At 47.8% G+C, this 26,176-nt stretch overlaps 1 protein-coding gene across 2 annotated transcripts in view; it reads left to right on the plus strand.

Annotated features, from left to right (window-relative positions):
• PKD1L1 (polycystin 1 like 1, transient receptor potential channel interacting) overlaps positions 1 to 26,176 on the plus strand; it is a 608,224-nt gene that overhangs the window by 208,440 nt on the left and 373,608 nt on the right. For both annotated transcript variants that reach the window (XM_063922691.1, XM_063922693.1), the window contains exon 19: positions 201 to 321. In XM_063922691.1, the coding sequence (XP_063778761.1) occupies positions 201 to 321 (121 nt within the window). The remainder of the gene's footprint in view (positions 1 to 200; positions 322 to 26,176) is intronic.

Raw genomic sequence — 26,176 nt, forward strand, 5'->3', positions numbered from 1 at the left:
CCCACCAGGGATTTCCCCTATACACCTGTGGACCAGACCTACTCTGGTCTAGTATCAAAGTCAGCCCCCTGAGCATGGAAGCTGGTACACATACACAGATCTGCAACAGAGATTACAGAGCCCCACAGGGTATACAACATTTTTTTATATTGTATATTTTGTATATTGTAAAGTTCATTTTTGTCTTTTTTGCTTTCCAGGACCTTTATTATGAATTTAGCTACCAAGTAGGAAAACAATCACGGAAGACACTGTATAAAGGAAGAGATATTCAGTATTATTTTACCTTGCCCTCAGGTGATTCAGCTGCTGGATATCAAGGTAAAATATATTGGATAGAGGATTTTCTATATAATGAGAAATCAACCTATGGGTCAGGACTCATTACATGGATGTCATTGCTATTTAGCATCTCATATGACCATATCTTTGTAAACTAATTAGGCTAAATTCATCACACATGTTTATATGATGTTAATAATAACTTAAAAAGTACTATTTTAGCTCAAGCCCTATTAAGAGAGAATTATTTAAAAATCTGATAAAAAAAAGGGTCTATTTAAAAAAAAAAACCAACGTAATATATTTTTTTTAGCTTAATTTGTGTTAGGATACATTATCTTTGTATTTTTTTTTAATATTGAATTTTTATTGAAGTTTTACACAAACATCAGAATACAAAACAAAAATGGGGATGCAACCCCCCCCACTCCCCCCCCAATAAAAAAAGAAAAGAAAAAGACCAATAGAGACACAGGGGGGGAAATGAACATATCAGGTAAGCAATAAAACATCATCACAGTTAGGGCACAGCAAGTTAGAGTAGCATAAAGTCTTCAACAGTTAAGGTGTGTACACACGGTAAGATATTTTCTTCCGATTCTGACTATATAGTCAGAATCGGAAGAAAATATAGTGCAGATCGCAAGGTGACAGTCACCTTGCGATCCCGATCCGATGCCGATGCGCGGCCCCGCGCGGTCGGCATCGGAAGAAAAAATAGGCTGTGCAGGCAAGTCAATCCTGACTATCTCTATAGAAGAGATAGTCAGGATTGAAATCGCACATAGCCAGCATCGCAAGCACAGTTATTATGTGCTTGCGATACTGGCTAAGTGCCGACCCGGCCCCCTGTCGCACGGTGAGAATCGGATAAGTCCGAATCTCACCGTGTGTATGCACCCTAAAGGATTCGGGGCAAGCCTGACCTGGGAGACTCTAGCACAGACAAATCAACAGGAACACTTTATATCTCTCTTTATATAGGGTCCACTTGTACCATTTCATGTGTATAGAGGTAGTCAAGGAAGAATAGTTATTTTCCGCAGTTTCAAAAAACAAAATGTTGATGTACCTTATTTTCAATCATCAATATGGTAGGAATTGCGGCAGACTTCCACATTTTGGCGATAGCGGCTTTAGAAGCTATTAGAATATGGCCTAGGAGGTATTTATCACAACTAGACATCTCACCAGAGTAGTAATGAAAAAGTGCTAAAAGGGGGTCGGCCAAAATAACCACTCCCAATACATTGGAAATAAGAAGAAACACCTCTTGCCAAAGTGTCTGTATTGTTGGACATAACCAAAAGATATGTAGGATATCGCCCACCATCCCGCAATTCCTCCAGCAGCTAGAAGAGACATCAGGCTAAATCCTATGCAGTCGCTCCGGTGTAAAATAAACTCTATGAACCAACTTGTAGTACATTTTGGAATGATTCACACATTTGGAGATTTTAAAACAGGACTGAAATACGTCTTTCCATATAGCTTCTGTAAATACATTAGGGAGGTCTTTTTCCCATTTAGTTTGTGAGGGAAACACACCCCTGTGGGATCCCATAATCAGGTGTTGGTACTATCTAGAGATACCACCTCTATTGGTTCGGGCCTGTAGCATAGATATAAGTATTTTAGGGAGACCAATGTGGTGGGGACGTTAGGGAAAGCAACTCTGGAGCCAGTGTCGTAATTGGAGGTACTTATAAAAGTCTTGTTTAGGTAAGTGAAATTTCTCTTGAAGGAGGGAAAAGGGGACTAGAACACAGTCTAAGATAACATCCTGCAGAGTAGAGAGGCCTCGTTCATGTCATGTATTCAATTGTAATTCAGGGATTAAAAGGGCTGTAGTACGAAGAGACAACTGTGGGGTGAGCAGAGCACCAATGGGGATAGATGTTATTGCAGTTTGCCAAGCTGATAACGTCGCTTAAACAGCCTTTCAGGCAGCAACTCTTGAAGGAATTAAAGGGGTGGGCAACCAAAGCAAGTCCTGTAAAGAAAAGGGAAACATAGCTATTTGCTCTATAAACACCCATGGTTTAAGATTGTCCTGCGTGAACCAATCCCTGGTCTGACTAAGCATACATGCCGAATGGTACTTCTCTAGATCAGGATATGCCACCCCTCCTGTATCCTTCGGTGCAGTCAGAGTGGTTCTCGCTATCTTTGGCTTTGCTCCCGCCCCCCATCTATTTAGATAATAATCGGTTAAATTTGTTACAAACAGCTTTAGGGAAAGTCTGGGGGATAGTGCGGAAAAGGTACATAATTTTTGGTAAAAGAACCATTTTCGCAGCTGCTACACGTCCCACCCATGAGACCTCGTGCATCATCCATTCATTAGTGAGCATTTCAAACGCTCGAAAGAACGGATCATAGTTGCCCCCCAATAAATCTTCTTCTCTAGATATATTAACTCCCAAATATTTAAGCGATCTAAGCTGCCACGCATATTTATATTTATCCTTCAGGCGCTCAAGCGCGCTGTGAGAGATATTCAGAGGGAGGGCTTCAGTCTTTGTGGTGTTCAGCCTATAATAGGAAATTGCTGCATAGGACTCTAGGAGAGAGTGTAAATATGGGAGAGAAGATTCAGGCGCTAGAAGGCATAATAAAATGTCATCAGCAAAGAGACAGACCTTATGGGACGTCCCCCCTATAACTGGTCCCACAATCGAGTCCAGAGACCTAATTTTCTCAGCCAGAAGCTCAACCGCCAAAGCAAAAATCAGAGGTGATAAGAGACATCCCTGGCAAGTACCATTAGTAATGATGAACTTAGAGGAATTACAGCCATTGGTGAAAACCGAAGCCGAAGGCGAGGAATACAAAGCCAGAATGGAATTAAGTATCCTATCTGAAAATCCAAAACGTTGCAAGATAGCCCGTAAGTAATCCCAGTGAAGCCAATCAAATGCTTTTTAAGCATCTAAGGAAAGGACTAATAGAGGCTTGCCCTGCACCTCACAGTGTTCAGTTATATATAACTCTACGTGTGTTATCTAACGCTTGCCTAGCACAAAGCCCACTTGATCAGGATTGATCAGACTAGGCAAAAGAGGGGGCAATCTATTCGCTACCATTTTAGCGAACAGTTTAAGATCAGTGTTAAGCAATGCTATTGGGCGATGGTTCTGAACCACTGTGGGTGATTTACCTGGTTTAGGGATAGTGACAATTCGGGCCTCTAACACTTCCTTTGGGAAGCAGGTGGTGTCAGAAGCTTCATTAAAAACTGACAGCAGAACTGGGGCCAGGATAGATTTAAATGCTTTTTAAAAAATTGGAGGAATAACCATCTGGGCCAAATGCTTTATCTGGAGGAAAATAATCTATGGCTGCTTCCACCTCTTCTAGCATCCATGGAGATCTAAGGGACTGACAAATGCCAGAATCAATAGCGGGTAGGGATAACCCTTCCAGAAAGCTATTAATATCGGCCAAAGTAGGTTGGGGTGTACCAGGGTAATCTTTTAACCACTTAACTGACAATTTATTTTGCCAAAAACAGCTCCGAAATTGACGGGGGATTTTTTATGAGTGAATTAGGTGAAGAACATGATTTTAACCCTATCCCAAATTATTTTAGTTGACAAAAAGAAAAAAATATATAATTTTTATTTTTAAAAATATATTTTTAAACATTGAATCATCGATCGGGAACATCGTGACTATCAGAACATCGGAAACATTGCGACCATTGCAGCTTTTATTTTGAAAGCTGGGACAGCCTCCAGGTATACGGGGGGGGGGGGGCCTCTGGAGGTGGCTTGGGGGGGGGTTAATTTACACTCCACAGCGGCTGCCATTGTCTGCAGCCGCTGGAGGGGGGGAGATCCTGCCATGCTGACAGAGCAGCAGTGATCGGCAGCACGACAGTCAGTAGGGTAGAGTGCAGGGAGGCAGAGGGACCTTCCGGTCCCTCTGACCAGTGGCGTAACTACTGCCCCCGCAGCCCTCGCGGTGGCTTGGGGGCGAGGGGCTGCGGGGGTGCCGCCACTGATTTAGCGCAGATTGACATGCGGACGAGCGTTCGCATGTCAATCTGCTGCGTCCTCTCCCTCCTTCCCTCCGCTGCTGTGTTGGAGGGACACGGAGGGCACAGCGCGCGCCTCTCCTGTGTCCCTCCTGGGTCTCCGACGGGTCTAATAAATAAAGTGCCGTTTGTGAGCTCTGATTGGCTCACGAACCGGCACTTCCTTTAACAGACCCGCCGGAGACCCAGGAGGGACACTGGAGAGGCGCGCACTGTGCCCTCCGTGTCCCTCCATCACAAAACAGCAGGGGGGGGGGGGACTGGGGGAGCATATGCGGCACAGGGGGACATATGTGGCACTGAGGGGGCATATGTGGCACTGAGGGGGGTATATGTGTACCTGGCACATGGGGGGAGCTATATTTGGCACTGGGGGCATGTGAGTACCTGATACTGTGGGGGAATATCTGGCACTAGGGGCATATGTGGCACTGGGGGGTATATGTGTACCTGGCACATGGGGGGGCTATATTTGGCACTGGGGGCATGGGAGTACCTGGCACTGTGGGGGAATATCTGGCACTGGGGGGCATATGTGGCACTGAGGGGGTATATGTGTATCTGGCACATGGGGGGGGGCTATATTTGGCACTGGGGGCATGTGAGTACCTGGCACTGTGGGGGAATATCTGGCACTGGGGGCATATGTGGCACTGGGAGCACAGCCCTAGCAACAAGCACTACCCCCTAGCAACGAGCATGACACCCAGTGCATGAAACCCCTGGCAATGAGCATGACACCCAGTGCATGAAACCCCTGGCAACGAGCATGACACCCTGAGCATGAAAACCCCTGGCACCGTGCATGGAACCAAGAGCATGAAACCCCTGGCAACGAGCAGGTAATTTAAAAGTAATTAGAAGCCTTACTGTAGGACTTAATGTGTAATGGGCATTACGGTGTGTGGCATAATGTATCACAGACATTGCGGTGTGTGTCATAATGTGTCACAGGCATTACGGTGTGTGGCATACTGTATCACGGGCATTGTGGTATGTGTTATAATGTCTCAGGGGCATTGCAGTGTGGCATAATGTATAGTGGGGCATTGCGGTGTGTGGCATAGGGTATAACGGGCATTGCGGTATGTGTCACAGGCATTACAATGTATGGTATACTATATCACGGGCATTGTGATATGTGGTATAATGGGGGTAATTCCAAGTTGATCGCAGCAGGAATTTTGTTAGCAGTTGGGCAAAACCATGTGCACTGCAGGGGGTGCAGATATAACATGTGCAGAAAGAGTTAGATTTGGTTGGGTTATTTTGTTTCTGTGCAGGGTAAATACTGGCTGCTTTATTTTTACACTGCAAATTAGATTGCAGATTGAACACACCACACCCAAATCTAACTCTCTCTGCACATGTTATATCTGCCCCCCCTGCAGTGCACATGGTTTTGCCCAACTGCTAAAAAATTTCCTGCTGCGATCAACTTGGAATTACCCCCAATGTCTCAGGGTCATTGCAGTGTGTGGCATAATGTATCACGGACATTGCGGTGTGTGTCATAATGTGTCAGGCATTACGGTGTGTTGTATACTATATCACGGGCATTGTGGTATGTGGTATAATGTCTCAGGGTCATTGCGGTGTGTGTCATAATGTGTCACAGACATTGTATGTGCTATAATGTATCAGGGGCATTGCAGTGTGTAGCATAATGTATAACGGGCATTGCGATTCCTGTCATAATGTGTCACAGGCATTACGGTGTGTGGCATAATGTGTCGGGGGCATTACGGTGTGTGCATATGTGTCATGTGCATTATTGTGTGTGGCATAATGTCTAAGGGCCACTGCAGTATGTGGCATGACGTATACTGGGCATTACTATAAGGAGGAAAAATGACAAATAATGTAAGGGGCATGAATCAGGATTATTTTTCTTTCCTGTGGTGGCTAACGTCTGGGCGTGCAGGTTGCAAAACTGGGGTATAAGGTAGTCTTTTCCTGTAATGCCACGCCCCTTTATGCGAAGCCACGACCATTTCAATGAAGCCTTTGACGCGCGCATGTTTGTCCCTTTACCAGTGCCAATTATGATGGGATGGGGGGGGGGCGCCGAAGAATTTTTTGGCTTGGGGGAGAACAATTTCTAGTTACGCCACTGCCTCTGACAGCAGCAGCGGAGGGAAGTTTCCCTTCCCTGTCGCTGCTAACACTCTCTATCTGACTGGTCGCATCCTGTGCATCTGATGCGACTATGCCAGGCAAGTGGTTAAGTTGTATCATTGGGAGTAGTATTCTGTGAATGTATTGGCTATCTCAACCGGAATACGTTCCTTAGCTCTACGTCCCCTCAATTTACGTGCCAATAAACGTCCCGCTCTATTGCCAAGAATATAGTACTTTTGATTGAGCCGCTGTAGATTGGGGTGCACTTCCGCAAGGGCAAAGGTGTTTACCCTGTACTGGGCAACAAGGAGTTGCTTAAAGAGGGATTTGTTAGGGATCTATTTTATGTGCAGATTCTAAACGGGCCACTTCTCTTTCAGCTGAGGATCATTTGTATTTTAAGATGACTTAAAAGCTTCTGATTCATTACTGTCCTCCTGCTCGAATTCTGAATTCATCTGGGGGTCGAGCTTTCAGCTTTGTGGCTCCGACTCTTTGGAAATCTCTTTCCTGAACTGTTCGAGAAGCCTCCACTCTTGAATCCTTCACAAATGGGCTCAAGACTTACCTGTTCACCCAAGCATTTCACTAATGTCCCTTGGTAATCTTGTCTTGTATTTTGTGTTTTTAAGGCTTATGTAAAACACTGAAAGGGTCATTCCGAGTTGATCGCTCGCTAGCTAGTTTTAGCAGCCGTGCAAATGATATGCTGCCGTCCACTGGGGAGTGTATTTTAGCTTATCAGAAATATGAACGCATGTGCAGCCGATCTCTGCAAAAACAGTTTGTGCAGTTTCAAAGTAGCTCTGAACCTACTCAGCGCTTGCGATCACTTCAGCCTATTCGTGTCCAGATTTGACGTCATACACCCGCCCAGCGAACGCCCAGCCACGCCTGCGTTTTTTCAGACATGCCTGCGTTTTTGCAAACACTCCCTGAAAACAGTCAGTTGACACCCAGAAACGCCCCCTTCCTGTCAATCTTCTTGCGGCCGTCAGTGTGACTGAAAACTTTGCTAGAACCTGTGCAAAGCGACAACGGGCTTTGTACCCGTACAACGCGCGTGCCCATTGCGGGGCATACGCATGCGCAGAAATGCTGTTTTTTTAGCCAGATCACTGCGCTGCGAACAACGGCAGCTAGCGATCAACTCGGAATGACCCCCTGAGTCGTATTTAGAGAAAAGTGCTATATAATAATAATAATAATAATAATAAGAAGAAGAATAGTTATTATTATTATTTCATGTACAGTATATAGCGCTTTTCTCCAGCAGGACTCAAAGTTGCTTTGCAGACATGAAAAACATAATACATTGTAGAAAGGCATTAAAAGTACAGCAAGTAGAAAACCACAAAGAACAAATTAAAAACAACAAAAGTTTATGAACAAAGAACTAATGGGATACCCCCTGCATGAATAATTTCATAGGTTGCTCAAAATACCAAAGTCATGACCGCCCAACTTGGAAGGAGTTCTGAGGATGGGCGCGACTGTGACAGACTGGTATAATATATCTGTGACAAACTGGAAAAAATAATATTATTATTATTATTATTATTATTATTATGGGTCAAACCAGTAAGAGAAAACTCCTGAATTCCATGTTAAAAAAAGCGCGTGTTTTATTTTTTATTTATTTGCAACCATCGAGTTTGCTTACATCTCATTGAATGGACCCTTTATTCCCAGCTCTAAAGCATTAAGTAAAAAGCTGGATTTATATAACTACATCTCGATGATAGTATAGTAGTAGCAATATAAATATTAACAATAATAATAGTGTGTTTGAAACTATAAACATTATACACTTATTTTTATCTGTAAACTAAATCATGACTGGTAATCCATATTGAAATATTTTGCTTTAGAATTTTGTAATGCTTACCTATAGTATAATACGTTTATTTTAATGTAAAGTTATTTTGTTGTTCTTTGGGAGGTATTGTATTACCCGAGTAAATTTTTTTTGGTGGAAAAAAAAATGGTCTAATATTGCAATTTTAGCCCTATGATTATCAGGGCCGTAACTAGGTGTGTGCGGAGGGGGCACCGCACATAGCGCTGCAGGGTAGGGGGCGATCTAGGCGGCACTTGTCAATTATCTGTTTTAATTACTTTCACTTGCAGCTTCCCCCCTTTTTGAAGCCTAGCATCTCCTGACCGTCCCTTTCTCCGACCCCCACTCCTTCTGTCGCTAATAACTATACAGCAGGGGTGTTAAACTTGCGGACCACATCCTTTTGCGGCTCCTGGCCAGGGGTCCTTATGTGGTCTGTTGGCAGGAAATTGAGCCAGAACACTGACCAGGTTAGATGTGTCTGGCCGGCTCCAGCCGCCGCTCTGGGATGTAGCCCACCTCGTCCGAGCTCTGTAGGATGACCAGGGGCGAGCTTAGCACCACCGCCACCTCCCCCCCCCCCTCCCCAGCGGCAGCAGCAGCGCCTCGGGCAGGAACGGGCTCCGGACATCAGCAGAGAGCGAGGATGGGAGTGGGCTGGAGCAGGGGCAGCAGACTGAGACTGAGGAGGAGGCTCCCTGAATAGGTCAGCAGCTGGCCCCAGCACACATAGCACTGCAAGCCAGAGCAGCGAGCAGGAAAGCGACTCCATCACCTCCTGCCCAGCATCTCACCTGCAGCATGATGCTGCTCTACTTACCTGTCCCACTCCTGGCAAACCAATGGTGTCCCTGTCACACAGCAGCACACTGTACACACACACTCACACAGCAGCACACTGTACACACACTCTCACACACAACACAGATGTAGGAGAAAATACAGTAGTGCCATTACCACAGTAGGGTGCTGGCCTTCTGTTGGGGTAGCCAGTGAGCGGGTGCAGGGTGTCTCTGCACTCTGAGCTCCTCTGTCTTGCTGACCTGACCATGCTGTCTGGAGCTGGGGGCAGATCGCACTGCTGGAAGGACAGAGCCGGTGGCCGCTCTCCTCACCTGGATGCAAGTACTCTAATGTCCAGGCGGTGGCTGCAGCGCTGTTCGCGCCTGCCTGCTTTCAATCTACTGAAAACGACCCTCCAAAAATGGCTGCTGCCTCAGAGTAGACAGTTATGAGGCCTCTTCTAGTATCTTTAATAACTGTCTCCTCTGAGGTGGCAACCATCTTTGGAGGGACATTTTCAATAGAGCACTGCAGATAGGGTTGCCACCTCATCACTTTCATTCTGGACACATATTAATTACACAGGTTCTGTATTAAACGGTGGTTGCCACATTCTTGACCAGTCTACCTAGAGCCTCCTACAAACCCATCCCGGTGTCTCTACCCTGTTGCATACCTTTGAGTTATCTGCAAAAAGGCATTCTTGAGAAATTAAATGTAAAAGGTGAGTGATTCCTTAGATGGGGCTAGGTTCAAACATAGGGCCTAATTCAGACCTGATCGTAACAGCAAATTTGTTAGCAGATGGGCAAAACCATGGGGGTAATTCCAAGTTGATCGCAGCAGGAATTTTTTTAGCAGTTGGGCAAAACCATGTGCACTGCAGGGGAGGCAGATATAACATGTGCAGAAAGAGTTAGATTTGGGTGGGTTATTTTGTTTCTGTGCAGGGTAAATATTGGCTGCTTTATTTTTACACTGCAATTTAGATTTCAGTTTGAACACACCACACCCAAATCTAACTCTCTCTGCACATGTTATATCTGCCCCCCCCCCTCCCCCTGCAGTGCACATGGGCCCTCATTCCGAGTTGTTCGCTCGGTAAAAATCTTCGCATCGCAGCGATTTTCCGCTTAATGCGCATGCGCAATGTTCGCACTGCGACTGCGCCAAGTAAATTTGCTATGCACTTAGGAATTTTACTCACGGCTTTTTCATCGGTCTGGCGATCGTAATGTGATTGACAGGAAATGGGTGTTACTGGGCGGAAACAGGCCGTTTTATGGGCGTGTGGGAAAAAACGCTACCGTTTCCGGAAAAAACGCAGGAGTGGCCGGAGAAACGGAGGAGTGTCTGGGCGAACGCTGGGAGTGTTTGTGACGTCAAACCAGGAACGACAAGCACTGAACTGATCGCAGATGCCGAGTAAGTCTGAAGCTACTCAGAAACTGCTACGAGGTGTGTAATCGAAATATTGCGAATACATTGTTCGCAATTTTAAGATGCTAAGATTCACTCCCAGTAGGCGGCGGCTTAGCGTGAGCAACTCTGCTAAAATCGCCTTGCGAGCGAACAACTCGGAATGACCTCCCTGGTTTTGCCCAACTGCTAAAAAATTTCCTGCTGCGATCAACTTGGAATTACCCCCCATGTGCACTGCAGGGTGGGGCAGATATAACATGTGCAGAGAGAGTTAGATGTGGGTGGGTTATATTGTTTCTGTGCAGGGTAAGTACTGGCTGCTTTATTTTTACACTACAATTTAGATTTCAGTTTGAACACACCCAACCCAAATTTAGGGGGTAATTCTGAGTGAATCGCAGCAGCAAGTTTGTTAGTAATTGGGCAAAACCATGTGCACTGCAGGGGGGGGGGGGGGGGGGCAGATATAACATTTGCAGAGAGAGTAAGATTTGGGTGGGTTATATTGTTTCTGTGCAGGGTAAATACTGGCTGCTTTATTTTTACACTGCAATTTAGATTTCAGTTTGAACACACCCCACCCAAATCTAACGCTCTCTGTACATGTTATATCTGCCCTTCCTGCAGTGCACATGGGCCCTCATTCCGAGTTGTTCGCTCGGTATTTTTCATCGCATCGCAATGAAAATCCGCTTAGTACGCATGCGCAATGTTCGCACTGCGACTGCGCCAAGTAACTTTGCTATGTAGAAAGTAATTTTACTCACGGCTTTTTCATCGCTCCGGCGATCGTAATGTGATTGACAGGAAATGGGTGTTACTGGGCGGAAACACGGCGTTTCAGGGGCGTGTGGCTGAAAACGCAACCGTTTCCGGAAAAAACGCAGGAGTGGCCGGAGAAACGGTGGGAGTGCCTGGGCGAACGCTGGGTGTGTTTGTGACGTCAACCAGGAACGACAAGCACTGAACTGATCGCACAGGCAGAGTAAGTCTGAAGCTACTCTGAAACTGCTAAGTAGTTAGTAATCGCAATATTGCGAATACATCGGTCGCAATTTTGCTAAGCTAAGATTCACTCCCAGTAGGCGGCGGCTTAGCGTGTGTAACTCTGCTAAATTCGCCTTGCGACCGATCAACTCGGAATGAGGGCCATGGTTTTGCCCAACTGCTAACAAATTTGATGCTGCGATCAACTCAGAATTAGGCCCTTAATTCTCTCTGCACGTTATATCTGCCCCCCCCTGCAGTGCACATGGTTTTGCCCATCTGCTAACAAATCTGCTGCTTCTATCAGGTCTGAATTAGGCCCATAGTCACTTTCCTTTGACGTATACTGCCCCTTTAAAACATAGAATCCAAAATCCTCATTTCTTTCCGATAGAAATGTAATCAGTACTGCGCCAAATGATTCTTTTAATGATGTCTCATATTTTTTCAGTACATGCAAGAAAGAGTGAAAAACACATAGCATAATACATTTTTTTTTTTGTGATACAAAAGGACACATCATAAAATAAAATAAGTCCAAAGGTACATATACATACAACACTCAAGAATGGGATCAGATAGGCCGTGATTGCAAATGGGTAATTACCAGAAATCTTGGAACTGGGGTTTAATAAGTTTCAAAAAGGCATAGGGAGCATGATTTATCACCATACGGTATCCCGGGTAGACTTGCAGGCACTCCGCTCCTTAAGGTAATGCCCTCCTTGCACTCTCCAGTTGCCTGATACCCACTAACGCGTTTCAACCCCCTCTTGGGTCTTTTTCAAGGTAATGAGTGTTGCTAGTCCATCCAAACAATCCTATATACCCATAATATCCAATCCGTTCACTTCACCCTACTGAAAAATACATAACTGCTGAGGCTGGTCTCTCTCCAATCATAGATCTCCTCTAAATCATGTGACCATAAACAGTTCCCACCTCCAGGGCAACAGTGTGTTTTTCTATTAACACTGATGTCACTTGATATTGGTCACGTGTTCTGGCCCGGCGTCTACCTGCTGCCATATTTTATGCTTCCGTAATCTCCATCACTGCGTTTCCATTCCCATGGAGATAGCACTGTGACTGCTTCATTTCCTCTCCGCCTGCTATCTTGGTGACGTATCGGGCACTCTGTATTTCCGGATTCGGGATAGAAGCATGCATGTTGCTATGGCAACAGAAGCGGCCTGTCATCACTTCCTTTAAACCTTGGGAATTTATATGTATTTTATCTGGGCGCATATTATATATGCAGAATTGCTGATGTTGATTTATTCATTTTTTTCAGTTTTTTTATTTTATTGCATGTTGCATTTACCTCTCTGTATGTCCCTACATCCCTGCTGCCTCTCTCTGTTTCTGCACTCTTGCTGTCTCTCTTTCTGTCCCTACGCCCCTGCTGCCTCTCTCTGTCCTTATGTCCCTGCTGCCTCTCTCTGTCCTTACGTCCCTGCTGCCTCTCTATCAATCCCTATGTCCTTGCTGCCTCTTTCTCTGTTTTTATGCCCCTGCTGCCTCTTTCTGTCCCTAAGTCCCTGCTGCCTTACTCTGTCTTTGCTTGCACTCTCGCTCTGTGTCCCTGCTGCCACTCTCTCTGTCTCTATGTTCCTGCTGACTTTATCTGTTCCTACATCCCTGCTGCCTCTCTTCATCCCAACTGCGTCTCCCTAAGTCCCTGCTGACTCTCTATCTGTTTCTATGTCCCTGCTGCCTCTCTATCTGTTTCTGTGCCCCTGCTGCCACTTTCTGTCCCTAAATCCCTGCTGCCTATCTCTGTCCCTATGTCTTTGCCGGAACCGTCTCTCTATGTCTCTGCTGCCATTCTCTGGAGACCTAAATTGGGGTGGGGCCCTTAAAAATGTTGCTATGGGCCCCACAAAGTTCTAGTTAAGCCCCTGCCTCTATATAATTATGGGGCTGATTCAGAGGTTGACGCTAATGGCACCTCTGCAGTTGTGCAGAATTATGCAAAAGCTACATGTGGTGTATTAAGTAAAAAAGTAGCCTAGGATTTTGTAATGTGCTGCAGCATCTGAAGGGGCAGCACCGGATTATCTGCATGCATGTAGGATATTGAGTAACTCTGAGGTTACTCAGGATGTCGTGGGACCAGATCTGCGCGTGTGCAGTGCAGTGCCCGATCACAGATCATTGAACATCAGAGATTTATGTTATTCTCAGAATCAGGCCCTATATGTGTAACCAGTATCTCCCCATATTATCTAATAACACTGTTCTGTAACATGACTTTTTCTTTTATCTTTGGCCTAATCTGAGCCGGACAGGGCCATTCCAGTTCAGGAACTCCAACGGCACATCTTGTCCTACCAGCATTACAATATGAAGGGGCGAGAGAAAACCTGAGATTTGGGCACTACAATAAGTGCCCAATATGTGCTCAACTGGGCATTGAGGCAATACCCAAGGGAGAGATGTAGAAAACCTTCTAAAAAGTTTGTTGTCCATAGCAACCAATGAGCTTCTAGCTATCATTTATCAAATGTATGAAATATATTCTATCTAGAACCTGGTTGGTTGCTATGGGCATATATGGTGGTCAGTGGGATGCTCCTTGGTCATTGTATGGAGGTCACTGGGATGCTCCTTGTATTGAATATCTCTCACTGGAATGGTAGACACAAGCAAAGTGATTTATTTTTTCTTTTACACTGCAAGGAAAAATGTGAGACCAGTGGGTGTTTAGCAATGGATGAGACCCCAGTAAGAATGATCTATTTTATAATGACCTTTTAAGTAGTAGTATTCATTTAATATGTGTACTTGTCAACCAGGTGTGCTGCCTACCAGTGCAATACCTCGCCAACTGGTGTGATCTCCACCTCCTGTGACAGGATCCTTCTGCTGGTGCTGTGACTGCCTACCATGCTGCATTGGCCTTGCTTATTACCATTGTGGGTAATACTAACAATTTGCTAACCCCCAGTTTGTGTTGGGCCCCTCTTATAGCTGACTTACTCCAACCTACATGAGGCCACTTTTCATATATTTCCAGGGCCACGTTAAGTTCTCAATGCGTGAATGATAAATCAAAGTAAATGTACCAGGATGGTATTGACAAGCCATTAGAAAGTTATCAGAAAATGGAAACCCTTCTTAGCATTATCTTATACTGGGAATTTCTTACCCTGTTTCCAAGAAAAGACATTGTCAATTATTAATTTAACTTGTTAATTAAATGAAAAGGAGACATGATATTTTCCGGGAGATGTATCAAGTCGCGGAGAGAGATAAAGTTGGGTATTTGCCCAAAGCAAATGATGCTTCTAAGTACAGGTATCATTTCATGTACTGTGCTAGATAAGTGACAGAAGATGATTGGGTGCTTTGAACATCTCCACCTTATCTCCAAGGCTTGATACATCTCCCCAAGAGTGCTGTATATAAAATATATGTCTCGCTGCTATACAGCAGGTCAGGAGCACAAGCAGGACAGTAGAGTACTAATTTGCGGATCCTGTGAAATTAGCATATAATAAAGAACAGAGACTCAGTCAATGAATACATAAAACATTTTTTTAGTTTATGCTAAAATATAAAAAGTTTATTATGAAGAATATTTAACAAATAATATTTGCGAGGCATCTCCGAAAACAGTCAGTTTTGGAGACTGCCGACAAATATTAAACAGGCCCTGAATGTATGTATTGGGGACTGCAATGGATATTGGAGATATCTATTGCGTTCCTCCTATTGTGATCACAAAGGCAGCCACCAAAAGTTTCTACGGCAGTTGGTAAACTGCGATACTCACCAAGCTCCAGAATGCAAAGCATTTTTGAGCTTGACCCGGCAGCTAATTCCATTTCTAAATGGCGTTCGTAGCCCATGGGCTACATTATGCAATTCTTCCCTGGAGAGGGATCCTTGGGATCCCTCTACATTACTGTCTGCTATCACATATGCAGTCTGACGATTGCACATGTGAAGTAGCACAGCCGGGGTCTACACCCAGAAGTAAAGTGATTGCATTAGCGATTATTTTACTTCTTATACATTGCAGGGATGGGCATGAGATTGATTATGGCATAAAAGCTACACCTCTGGATTCACGAAGAGTCATCCTTCAGCACTCAGGAGAGGAAAAAACCCCTTGGGGGGGAAACCTCTGGGGAACCATGGATTCAGGATCGCACTTTCCTTTGGGCATTAAGAGGTGTACTAATAGGGGGATCAGTATGATCCTGGTGATCGTAATACTGAATTTATAGGCTCGGGGGGAAGATAGAGCTTCATTTGGCGGAGCCACCGGGGAAGAGGAGGCCATGCTACGGGGACAAAATGGAGGCAGCACCATGGAGGGGAGGAGGTGGGAAGAGAGAGGGAGACTGTCCGGGAAAGAAAGAGGGAGAGAGACTAAGAGAGACTAAGTGTCAGGGAGAGTAAGGGATAGAAAGGGACAGTGTCAGGTAGAGAGAGAAACAGTGTAAAGGAGAGAGAGGTGCAAGAGTAGAGAGAATGATAGGTAGAGAGAGTGTTAGTGAGAGTGTTAGGAAGAGAGAGAGGAGAGAGAGTGTTAAGGGCCCCATACACTTATCCGACCGCATGTCGGAGGCGATCGCAGGCGATCACCCCGGCAGCCTCCTGGGGGTCAGGATCGCCCATGATACATCGGATGCTATCCTTTTGCATCCAGTGTACTGTATATTGGGCGATCCTGGGTGATCCCAGCCATGCCCCCAGGTCGGACCTGATTGAATGTGCAGCACATTCAATCTGGAGGATCCAATTCAATGCTCATGGGAACGCGCATCGGATCTGATACACCTCAAAAATGCTCGATTTCATCCGATATACCGGGCCGAATGCCCAAAATCGGATGAAATCGGGCATTATCGCTCTAGTGTATGACGCCCTTAAGAGAGAGATGGAGTGAGAGAGACACTATTGTACCTGCCCTGATTACACAGCAGCACAGGAGGCGGGCACTCCTCGGCATTAGGCCATGCCCCAAAAACACCTGCGATTCATGGCAGTTTGGCACTGCTCTGCTGGGAGTTAGGGGTGGGGGAGCGCCGTTGCCTAGTCCCTGCGCTGCACGGAGGTTGTGATGTGTGATTTTTAAAAACTGACCGCACATCGCTCCTCCTGTGTACATTGGCCGGCGCCTCTCATATTATTATTTTTTTTGGGGGGGCTGCCCCCTTGCTCCACCCATTCTGACACCTCTGTGGGTGAGTAAAGGGGTGTTTTCCCCTCTCCCCACCCCCTTAACCCTCCCTGTCCTCAGCCTAACCTTCCCCCTTTGTGCCTGACTTTTACCGCAGAGGTGCCTAATCCTAACCTCCGTCCCCGCTGCCTAAACCTAACCCTTCCTGCAACCTAACCACCTCTGGGGGGCGCCTAAGCCTAACTCGCTCTACCCATGGCCTAACCCTAACCTCTCCCCACCCGCAGTCTAAATCTAACCCCCCACGCCGAGCTATAGGTAATGGGAGGGGTACAATACTTACCTATACCTGCCTATACTTGCCAAAGGTCAACTGCTGTGTAATAAAATTGTTAGTGGATGAACAAGCAGAGAGACATACCGCTAACAGTGGTGTGGTTGTGTAGAGAGAAAAATCTAAGTAAATATGTTACTGTAAATATTAAGGACATGGAAAATGCCTAAAATAAGGACAGTTAACCCAAAGGGCCTATTATTTTTATACAATACAAACATTGGGGGGGGCGGGGGGGGGGGGTAAGTTCTTTCTTATAGTGATAAGTGGGTACCTTCAGAAAAGAAATTTGACCAGAAAATAGTAAAAGCTACAATTGCTAACATTTAGGGGGCAATCCAATTAGATACGAGTTGCCTTTGCTGTAACGTTTCAACACTTACAGCCTTTGTGGCCAGATAGGGCTACGGGCACTTTTGAGTGAGTTTGGGCTATTGGAAAGTGCAGCTGTTGTAAGACAAACTCACACCTAATTAAATTGACCCCTTAGTTGTTAAATGCAATAAAATAGTAAAATATAATGGTGTAATTGTGGGCCTGATCCAGTTGTGGTTGTTAACGCAATCGTTGCTGCAATCTTTTGCCGTTCGCAGTTGCATCGCAGTCCGCCCAGAGTGAGTCTGAGCAGTCGTAGGTTGAGCAAGTCTCCTAGACACAGGGCTCTCCAGCAGAAACACAGGTCGCAATGGGTAATTTATACACGTGCATGGAAAGGTGGTTGAACAGAGCTGACATGCCTGTGTACAGTTAGCCACCCCCTTTACCAGCTCAAATGCTGACTTCCTGTAAGTCACTTTGCAATGGGATGCTCTACGTGAGCTTCATCGCATCTTGGTGGTAATTCAGAGTTGATCACAGCAGCAAATTTGTTAGCAGTTGGGCAAAACCATGGAGGTGATTCAGACCTGATCGTAGATGTTCTAAATTTAGCACATCTACGATCAACTTCCCTGACATACGGGGGGACGCCCAGCACAGGTCTAGTCTGCCCTGTATGTCAGGCCCTACCACGTCACACATGTACAAAAACATTGCACAGCGGCAATGCTTTTGTACTGTAGGAGTAGCTCCTAGCCAGCGCAGCTCCTGCGCGCTGGCAGGGAGCTATTCATCGCTGTCCGGGACGCAGTGGCTGCGTGTGATGTCACGCAGCTGCCGCGGCCTGCCCCCCAATGGCCTGGGCACGCCTGCTTTGCCCGGACCGCGCCCCCTAAACGGCGGCCAAATTCTGCCGGACCGCCCCCTCCCGCTCAGCGACCGCCTCTGCCTGTCAATCAGGCAGAGGTGATCGTAGGGCTAAGACAGCCGTCGACTGTGTGCCATGCACCGGCACACTGCAGTGCCGGTGCATGTGCACCTCAGACCTCAGACACGCACAGCAGCGAACAGGTCTGAATTAGCCCCCATGTGCACTGCAAGTGTGGCAGATATAGCACTTTGCAGAAAGAGTTAGATTTGGTGGGATATTTTGTTTCTGTACAGGATAAATACTAGTACAGTAGCTTTATTTTTACACTGCAAATTAGATTTCAGTTTAAACACACCCCACCCAAATCTAACTCTCTCTGCACATGTTATAGCTGCGCCCCCCCACCCCCTGCAGTGCACATGGGGGGTCATTCCGAGTTGTTCGCTCGTTATTTTTTTCTCGCAACGGAGCGATTAGTCGCTAATGCGCATGCGCATTGTCCGCAGTGCGAGTGCGCCAAGTAAATTTGCTATGCAGTTAGGTATTTTACTCACGGCATTACAAGGTTTTTTCTTCGTTCTGGTGATCGTAGTATGATTGACAGGAAGTGGGTGTTTCTGGGCGGAAACAGGCCGTTTTATGGGAGTGTGTGAAAAAACGCTACCGTTTCTGGGAAAAACGCGGGAGTGGCTGGAGAAACGGAGGAGTGTCTAGGCGAACGCTGGGTGTGTTTGTGACGTCAAACCAGGAACGACAAGCACTGAACTGATCGCACTAGCAGAGTAAGTCTCGAGCTACTCAGAAACTGCACAGAGAAGTCTTTTCGCAATATTGCGAATCTTTCGTTCGCAATTTTACTATGCTAAGATTCACTCCCAGTAGGCGGCGGCTTAGCGTGTGCAATGCTGCTAAAAGCAGCTTGCGAGCGAACAACTCGGAATGAGGGCCATGGTTTTGCCCAACTGCTAACAAATTTGCTGCTGCGATCAACTCTGAATTAGGCCCCTTGTGCACAGTGCAACTTACACGCATGCACAGTGAAAAAGCATTGAGCCACTTGCATGCAACAGCAGCTTTGCATCCGCATCTGGATCAGGCCTCATGGGGGTCATTCCGAGTTGATCAATCGCTAGCAGTTTTTAGCAGCCGTGCAAACGCTATGCTGCTTCCTCTGGGAGTGTATCTTAGCTTAGCAGAAGTGCAAAGGAAAGGATCGCAGAGCGGCTACAAAAAAAAATTGTGCAGTTTCAGAGTGGCTCCAGACAGGGGTGTATCTACCCATTGGCCAGGATGGCACTCGCCAGGGGCGCCAGGCAAGGAGGGGGTGCCGCCTGGTGGTGACACCCACGGCCAAAGGGTAGAAGAGAAGTACTGTCAGACTGTACCTGGTGAGAGTCTGTTACTGCCGGCGCGGCACCGGTGTCCTTCAGCACCGCACTGGGAGCTCCCAGCAGCAAGGGCTGCTGGGAGCTGTAGTTTATTTTGAGTCTGATTACAAGTGCGGTGCTGCTGGACACTAGTCTGATCACTAGTACAGTGCGGTGCTGACGGACACCGGCAGTAACAGACTCTCACCCAGAGCCGGCCCTAGCCAATAGGCATTATAGGCAAATGCCTAGGGCATCTAGAATGCCAGAGTCATCCATTCCCAAGGCTAGGGCCAGCTCTGTTATCGCAGCCAGCCAGGAGGAAAGAGGAGAGTTAGGACGGAGGCTGCAGCTGCTGCAGCACACAGAGCCGTATCTCTGCTCACACAGGAAGGAAGTGACTTTACTTTCACTTTCTGCCTGCCCTGTGGCTGAGCACAGATGGCAGCTGCAGAGGAAGCCAGGCACTGAGCTTGCGGAGCCAGGACCCTGCCCCAGCACTGCAGCATCACAGCACAAAGGTAAGATATGGATGGGATAACGGGGGACTTACGGGGAGAGGAAGGTGGCTAATAACACTGCTATGGGTGGGGGGAGACCTATGAGGAGTGGGGGAAGGGGGGTAATGACACTGCTATGTGGGAGACCTATGGGGAGTGGGGGAAAGGGGGTAATTACACTGCTATGAGGGGGAGAACTATGGAAAGTGGGGGCACAGGAGAATATGACTGCTATTGGATGGAGACAAGGGGGTGTAGGAGCAGCTGATAACACTACTATGGGGTGGGGCATGAGACAGAGACACATGGGGAGTGGGGGCTCGGGGGCTAATTGCTCTGCTATGGGGGAGGGGTCATAGGCATACACACGGTGGGTGGCATGTGTGCACAGGCACACCCTGATGTTGGGCACCCCCCACATGCCCAGTCAGAATATTTAATATAGAACCAGCCCTGGCCAGCACTTGCTGACTAATTACACATAATACACACTATGCAGTCACAATGTGCGGGTACCATCTCTTCCCGGCTCCCACTGTGACACTGTCCGCCGTGATTCCTAACCTGCCAATGGAGCGGACACCGTATACCAGGAGAAGGTTTTGTGTGTGAGCTGTACTGGCTGATGCAGGGGGAGATCTGTCTCATTGGGATGGGGGAATCTTCTATATTGGGAGGAAGGGGCTATTGTGTGATAATGTGTCTGAGAGGAAGGGGGATCCCTGTGTTAGGGATAAATAATCTGTCTGAGGGAGCAAGGTGCAGATGTGAGAGATGGAAAGTGGGAGTGAAGTGCAGGGGAGATGGAAGCTGGGAGCAAGGTACAGGTGTGAGACATGGAAGGTGGGAGTGAAGTGCAGGTGTGGGGGATAGAAGGTGGGAGCAAGGTACAGGTGTGAGATATGGAAGGTGGGAGCGAGGTGTAGGGGAGATAGAAGGTGGGACCAAGGTACAGGTGTGGGGGATGGAAGGTATGAGTGAAGAAGAGGTGTGACAGATAGAAGGTGGGAGTGAGGTGCAGAGGAGATGGAAGGTGGGAGCGAGGTGCAGGGGAGACGGACGGTGGGAGTGAAGAAGAGGTGTGAGAGATGGAAGGAAGAAGGGAGGTACATGGGTGATAGAGGGAGGGAGTGAGAGGTGCAGGGGTAAGACAGAGATGGAATGAGGGAGTGAAAACTACAGGGCTAAAGAGGAACACAGAGCATGAGAGGTGCAAGTAAGTAAGGGAAGGAGGAAGTTCAGGCAGGGATGACTTATGAGACATTAAGGCATTTGGTATCCCGGCGGTCGGAAAGCTGATGCCAGCTTCCCGAAATTGCTCGGAATGCTGATGCTGGCATCCCAACATAGATAGCGATGCAGAATGCCAAAATCCGGATCGAGTTAATGCCAAAGTCTCCACTGGCAAGCCGCGTGGGAGGGTTAGGGTTAGGCTGCGAGGGTGGGAGGGTTAGGGTTAGGCTGCGAGGGTGGGAGGGTTAGGGTTAGGCTGCAGGGAGGGAGATGAGGAAGGGTGGGTAAGGGACCACTGAAGAGGCTGGGGGGGGGGGGGGGCGGGTTAGGGTCAGGCTGTGGGAAAGGTGGGTTAAGGGGGAGGGATGGTGTAACATGAATACGAGACACTACTGTGCAGTGTAATGTGAATAAGGGACACTATTGTGTGGCATAATTTGAATTGGAAGTACTATTGTGTCCACACCCTTCCCCCGTAAGACGATGCCCCAATTCCAATACTCACACCTTATTTCAAATGTGTGTAGGGGAGGGGGGGGCGCCGGCCCCTTACTTTGCCAGGGGCGCTCGGACCCCTAGATACACCCCTGGCTCCAGACCTACTCAGCGCTTGCGATCACTTCAGACTGTTCAGTTCTTGTTTTGACATCACAAACACGCCCTGCGTTTTACCAGCCACGTCTGCGTCTTTCCTGGCACGCCTGCATTTTTTTCAACACTCCCTGAAAATGGTCAGTTGACACCCAGAAACGCCCACTTCATGTCAATCACTCTGCAGCGGACATTGCGAATGAAAAGCCTTGCTAGATCTTGTGTAAAACTACATCGGCTGTTGTGAAAGTACGTTGCACGTGCGCAGCCGCATTGTGCCGCATGAGCAGAAATGCCGCTTTTTCACTTAATCGCTGTGCAGCGAACATTTATATCTAGCGATCAACTCGGAATGACCCCCCATGTGCGGTAAGAAAAAGGACTCTAGGAAAAAGGGCTATGTCACCTTTATTATATGCAAAGATAGGGAAATAATCACTTGTTACAGCTCTATTTTACATAATTTATACCATATTGTTCCATTTCATCATTTGGTTATTCTATGGGGGAGATGTATTATGCCCTGCAGAGTGATAAAGTGGAAAGAGATAAAGTACCAGCCAATCAGCTCCTTACTGCCATGTTACAGGCTGTGTTTGAAAAATGACAAATAGTAACTGATTGGTTGTTAGTTATTCTTTCTCCACTTTATCACTCTTCCAGGATTAGTATATCTGCCCCCAGTTCATGGATAAAAAGGTCAGCCATTTCACTATCTCCAGAGGAGCGGCTTATCCAGTTTTGACATTAGGGGAAATGAACAAAGAAATATAGGCTCCCCACTACTATTGTGGGCATTATGTGTATTCTGAAAGTGGCACTGCTACTGTGCACATCATGTATATAAGGTGCATTACTACCATTCACATTATGCATATAAGGGGCACTACTGTGGGTATAATATGTATAAGCAGCACTACTCCCGCAGACATTATTTGTCCAGGGCCGGCTCCAGGCCTACTAGCACCCTGAGCGAGAAAATGTGAAAGCGCCCCCCCCCCCCCCCCAATGCGCTCCCGGAAAAGTGGGTGTGGCCTCTGGAAAAGTGGGCGTGGCCTCATAACTTCATATCATCAAACTATAAACATATTTTCACACAATTAGCAGCCTTACACATAGCCACAGTAGTGTTCCTTACACACAATGTCTCCAGTATAGTGCCAGATACACATAATGTGCAGTGCCAGATTGACATGACATGCCCCCCAGCAGTGCCAGCTACACATGACATGCCCCGCAGCAGTGCCAGCTACACATGACATGCCCCGCAGCAGTGCCAGCTACACATGACATGCCCCACAGCAGTGCCAGCTACACATGACATGCCCCGCAGCAGTGCCAGCTAGCCAGCTACACATGACATGCCCCACAGCAGTGCCAGCTACACATGACATGCCCCCCAGCAGTGCCAGCTACACATGATAGTGTTCACTTTTTAGGGCATGGTGCTGATCACAGGGAGGGCACATTTTTAAGTTAGGAGGGCAAAATGATGTACATACTGCTTGTTGTTCCCATACCTATATGTCAAAGAATGGACAGTGGACGCCGAAGGCGCGCAGCAAAAATTAAGGGGAGTTACTTCGTGGGGAAGGTACGTGGCCACATAATAGTGGCAATTTGCATTACACCACACAGTAGTGCAGCTAATACACACTGCACCAGGTAGAACCTCCTATACACTTTGTGCCAGGCACAGCACTGAGACGCATTGCCCCAGGGAGAGCACTGAGACACATTGCCTAGCCACAGACGCCTAGCGGGAACACTACATGACATGCTCCCCAGCAGTGCCAGCTACACGTGACATGCCCCCCAGCAGTGCCAGTTACACGTGACATGCCCCCCAGCAGTGCCAGCTACACGTGACATGCCCCCCAGCAGTGCCAGCTACACGTGACATGCCCCCCAGCAGTGCCAGCTACACGCGACATGCTCCCCAGCAGTGCCAGCTACACGCGACATGCCCCCCCCAGCAGTGCCAGCTACACGTGACATGCCCCCCAGCAGTGCCAGCTACATAAATGGCCACACAGTGCCAGATATGCACCCACAGTTCAGATACATAAATGCCCCCAAAGTGCCAGATACATAAATGCCTCCACAGTGCAGATATGCCCCCCACAGTGCCAGATACATAAATGCCCACACAGTGCCAGATACATAAGTGCCCCCACAGTGCCAGATATAAAAATGCCCACACAGTGCCAGATATGTCCCCACAGTGCCATATATAAAATTGCCCCCACAGTGCCAGATATGCCCCCACAGGGCCAGATACATAAATGCCCCCAGTGCCAGATACATAAATGCCCACACATTGCCAGATGCATAAATGCCCCCAGTGCCAGATGCATAAGTGCCCACACAGTGCCAGATGCATTATTGCCCCCCACAGTGTCAGATACATTAATGCCCCCAGTGCCAGATATGCCCCCACAGTGCCAGATACATTAATGCCCCCAGTGCCAGATATGCCCCCACAGTGCCAGATAAATAAATGCCCCCACAGTGCCAGATAAATAAATGCCCCCAGTGCCAGATAAATAAGTGCCCCCACAGTGCAGATATACCCCCACAGTGCCAGATACATAAATACCCCCACAGTGCCGATATGCCCCCCCCAGTGCCAGATACAGAAATGCCCCCACAGTGCCAGATACATACATGCCCCCACAGTGCAGATACATAAATGCCCCCACAGCGCAGATATGCCCCCACAGTGCCAGAAATGCCCCCACAGTGCCAGATACATTAATGCCCCCTCACAGTGCACAGATAAATGTCCCCCCCCGCAGTGCCAGATAAATGAATGCCCCCCACAGTGCCAGATAAATGAATGCCCCCCACAGTGCCAGATAAATGCCCCCACAGTGCCAGATAAATGCCCCCACAGAGCCAGATATGCCCCCGACAGTGCCAGAAATGCCCCTGACAGTGCCAGAAATGCCCCCGACAGTGCCAGATATGCCCCCAGTGTGCCAGATATGCCCCCCACAGTGCCAGAAATACCCCCAGTGTGCCAGAAATGCCCCCACGGTGCCAGAAATGCCCCCACAGTGTCAGATAAATGCCCCCACAGTGTCAGATAAATGCCCCCACAGTGCCAGATATGCCTCCACAGAGCCAGATATGCCCCCAGTGAGCCAGATATGCCCCCAGTGAGCCAGATATGCCCCCCACAGTGCCAGAAATGCCCCCACAGAGCCAGATATGCCCCCAGTGTGCCAGATATGCCCCCAGTGTGCCATATATGCCCCCAGTGTGCCAGAAATGCCCCCCACAGTGCCAGATAAATGCCCCCACAGTGCGATCCATAAATGTGCGCCCCCCCCCCACCAAATACCTGAGGCGCTGAGAGGGGGAGGAGGAGTGCTGGCGGGAGTGCTGGCGGGCGGGAGAGTGAGGGTCCGGGTGCATGTGGGCGGGCGGCCACTTGTGTGCGCTATGCGTGGCGCCGGCGTCTGACGTTAGACACTGGCGCCGCGCAGCGCGCATAGCGCACACACGGACGGGACAACGCTGCACACACAGGGCCGGCTCCAGCTTCGAATATGGTGGCGCCAGCGCGCGGCGCCCATTAAGGGTGGCGCCCTGCGCGGCCGCTCTATTCGAACATGCCTAGAGCCGGCCCTGGTCATTACTACCGTGGGCATTATGTGTATAGTGGCCACTACTGTGTAGCGTAACATGACTAGGGGGCGCTACTGTGTGACGTAATGTGAAAAAGGGACACTACTATATGGCGTACTATGAATCAGGGGCACTACGTGTGGTGTAATGTGAATAAGATTGTGCTATTGTGTGACATAATTTGAATTGGGAGTACTCTTGTGTGGCCCCGCCCATTCTTTGTGAGACCACACCCCTTTTTTCAGGCAGCTCGCTGCCACTTTAGAAAGTATGGGAGTGCTCAAATTTATAGTTTGCAGGGGGGCGTCGAATACCCTAGCACCGCCCCTACTACTGTTATCAGTGGCACTACTACTGTGGGCATTATTTGTATGGGGCATTACTACTGTGGGCATTATGTGTGTAATGGGCACTACTGTGTAGCATAATGTGACTAGGGGGCGCTACTGTGTGACGTAATATGAATAAGGGACACTACGTTCAGTTCTATGAATCAGGGGCACTACGTGCAGTGTAATGTGACTAAGATTGTGCTTTTGTGTGTCGTAATTTAAATTGAGAGTACTTTTGTGTGGCCCTGCCTCCTCTTTGTGAGACTACACCCCTTTTTCACAAAGCTCGCTGTCGCTTTACAAAGTATGAGAGGGATCAAATTTATAGTTTGCAAGGGGGCGCCGATCTGTATGTCCTATACTGAGCTGCCCCCTTCTGCATGTTTTGT

The sequence above is a fragment of the Pseudophryne corroboree genome, chromosome 5 (genome assembly GCF_028390025.1).
Source record: "Pseudophryne corroboree isolate aPseCor3 chromosome 5, aPseCor3.hap2, whole genome shotgun sequence".
NCBI classification, from domain to species: Eukaryota; Metazoa; Chordata; class Amphibia; order Anura; family Myobatrachidae; genus Pseudophryne; species Pseudophryne corroboree.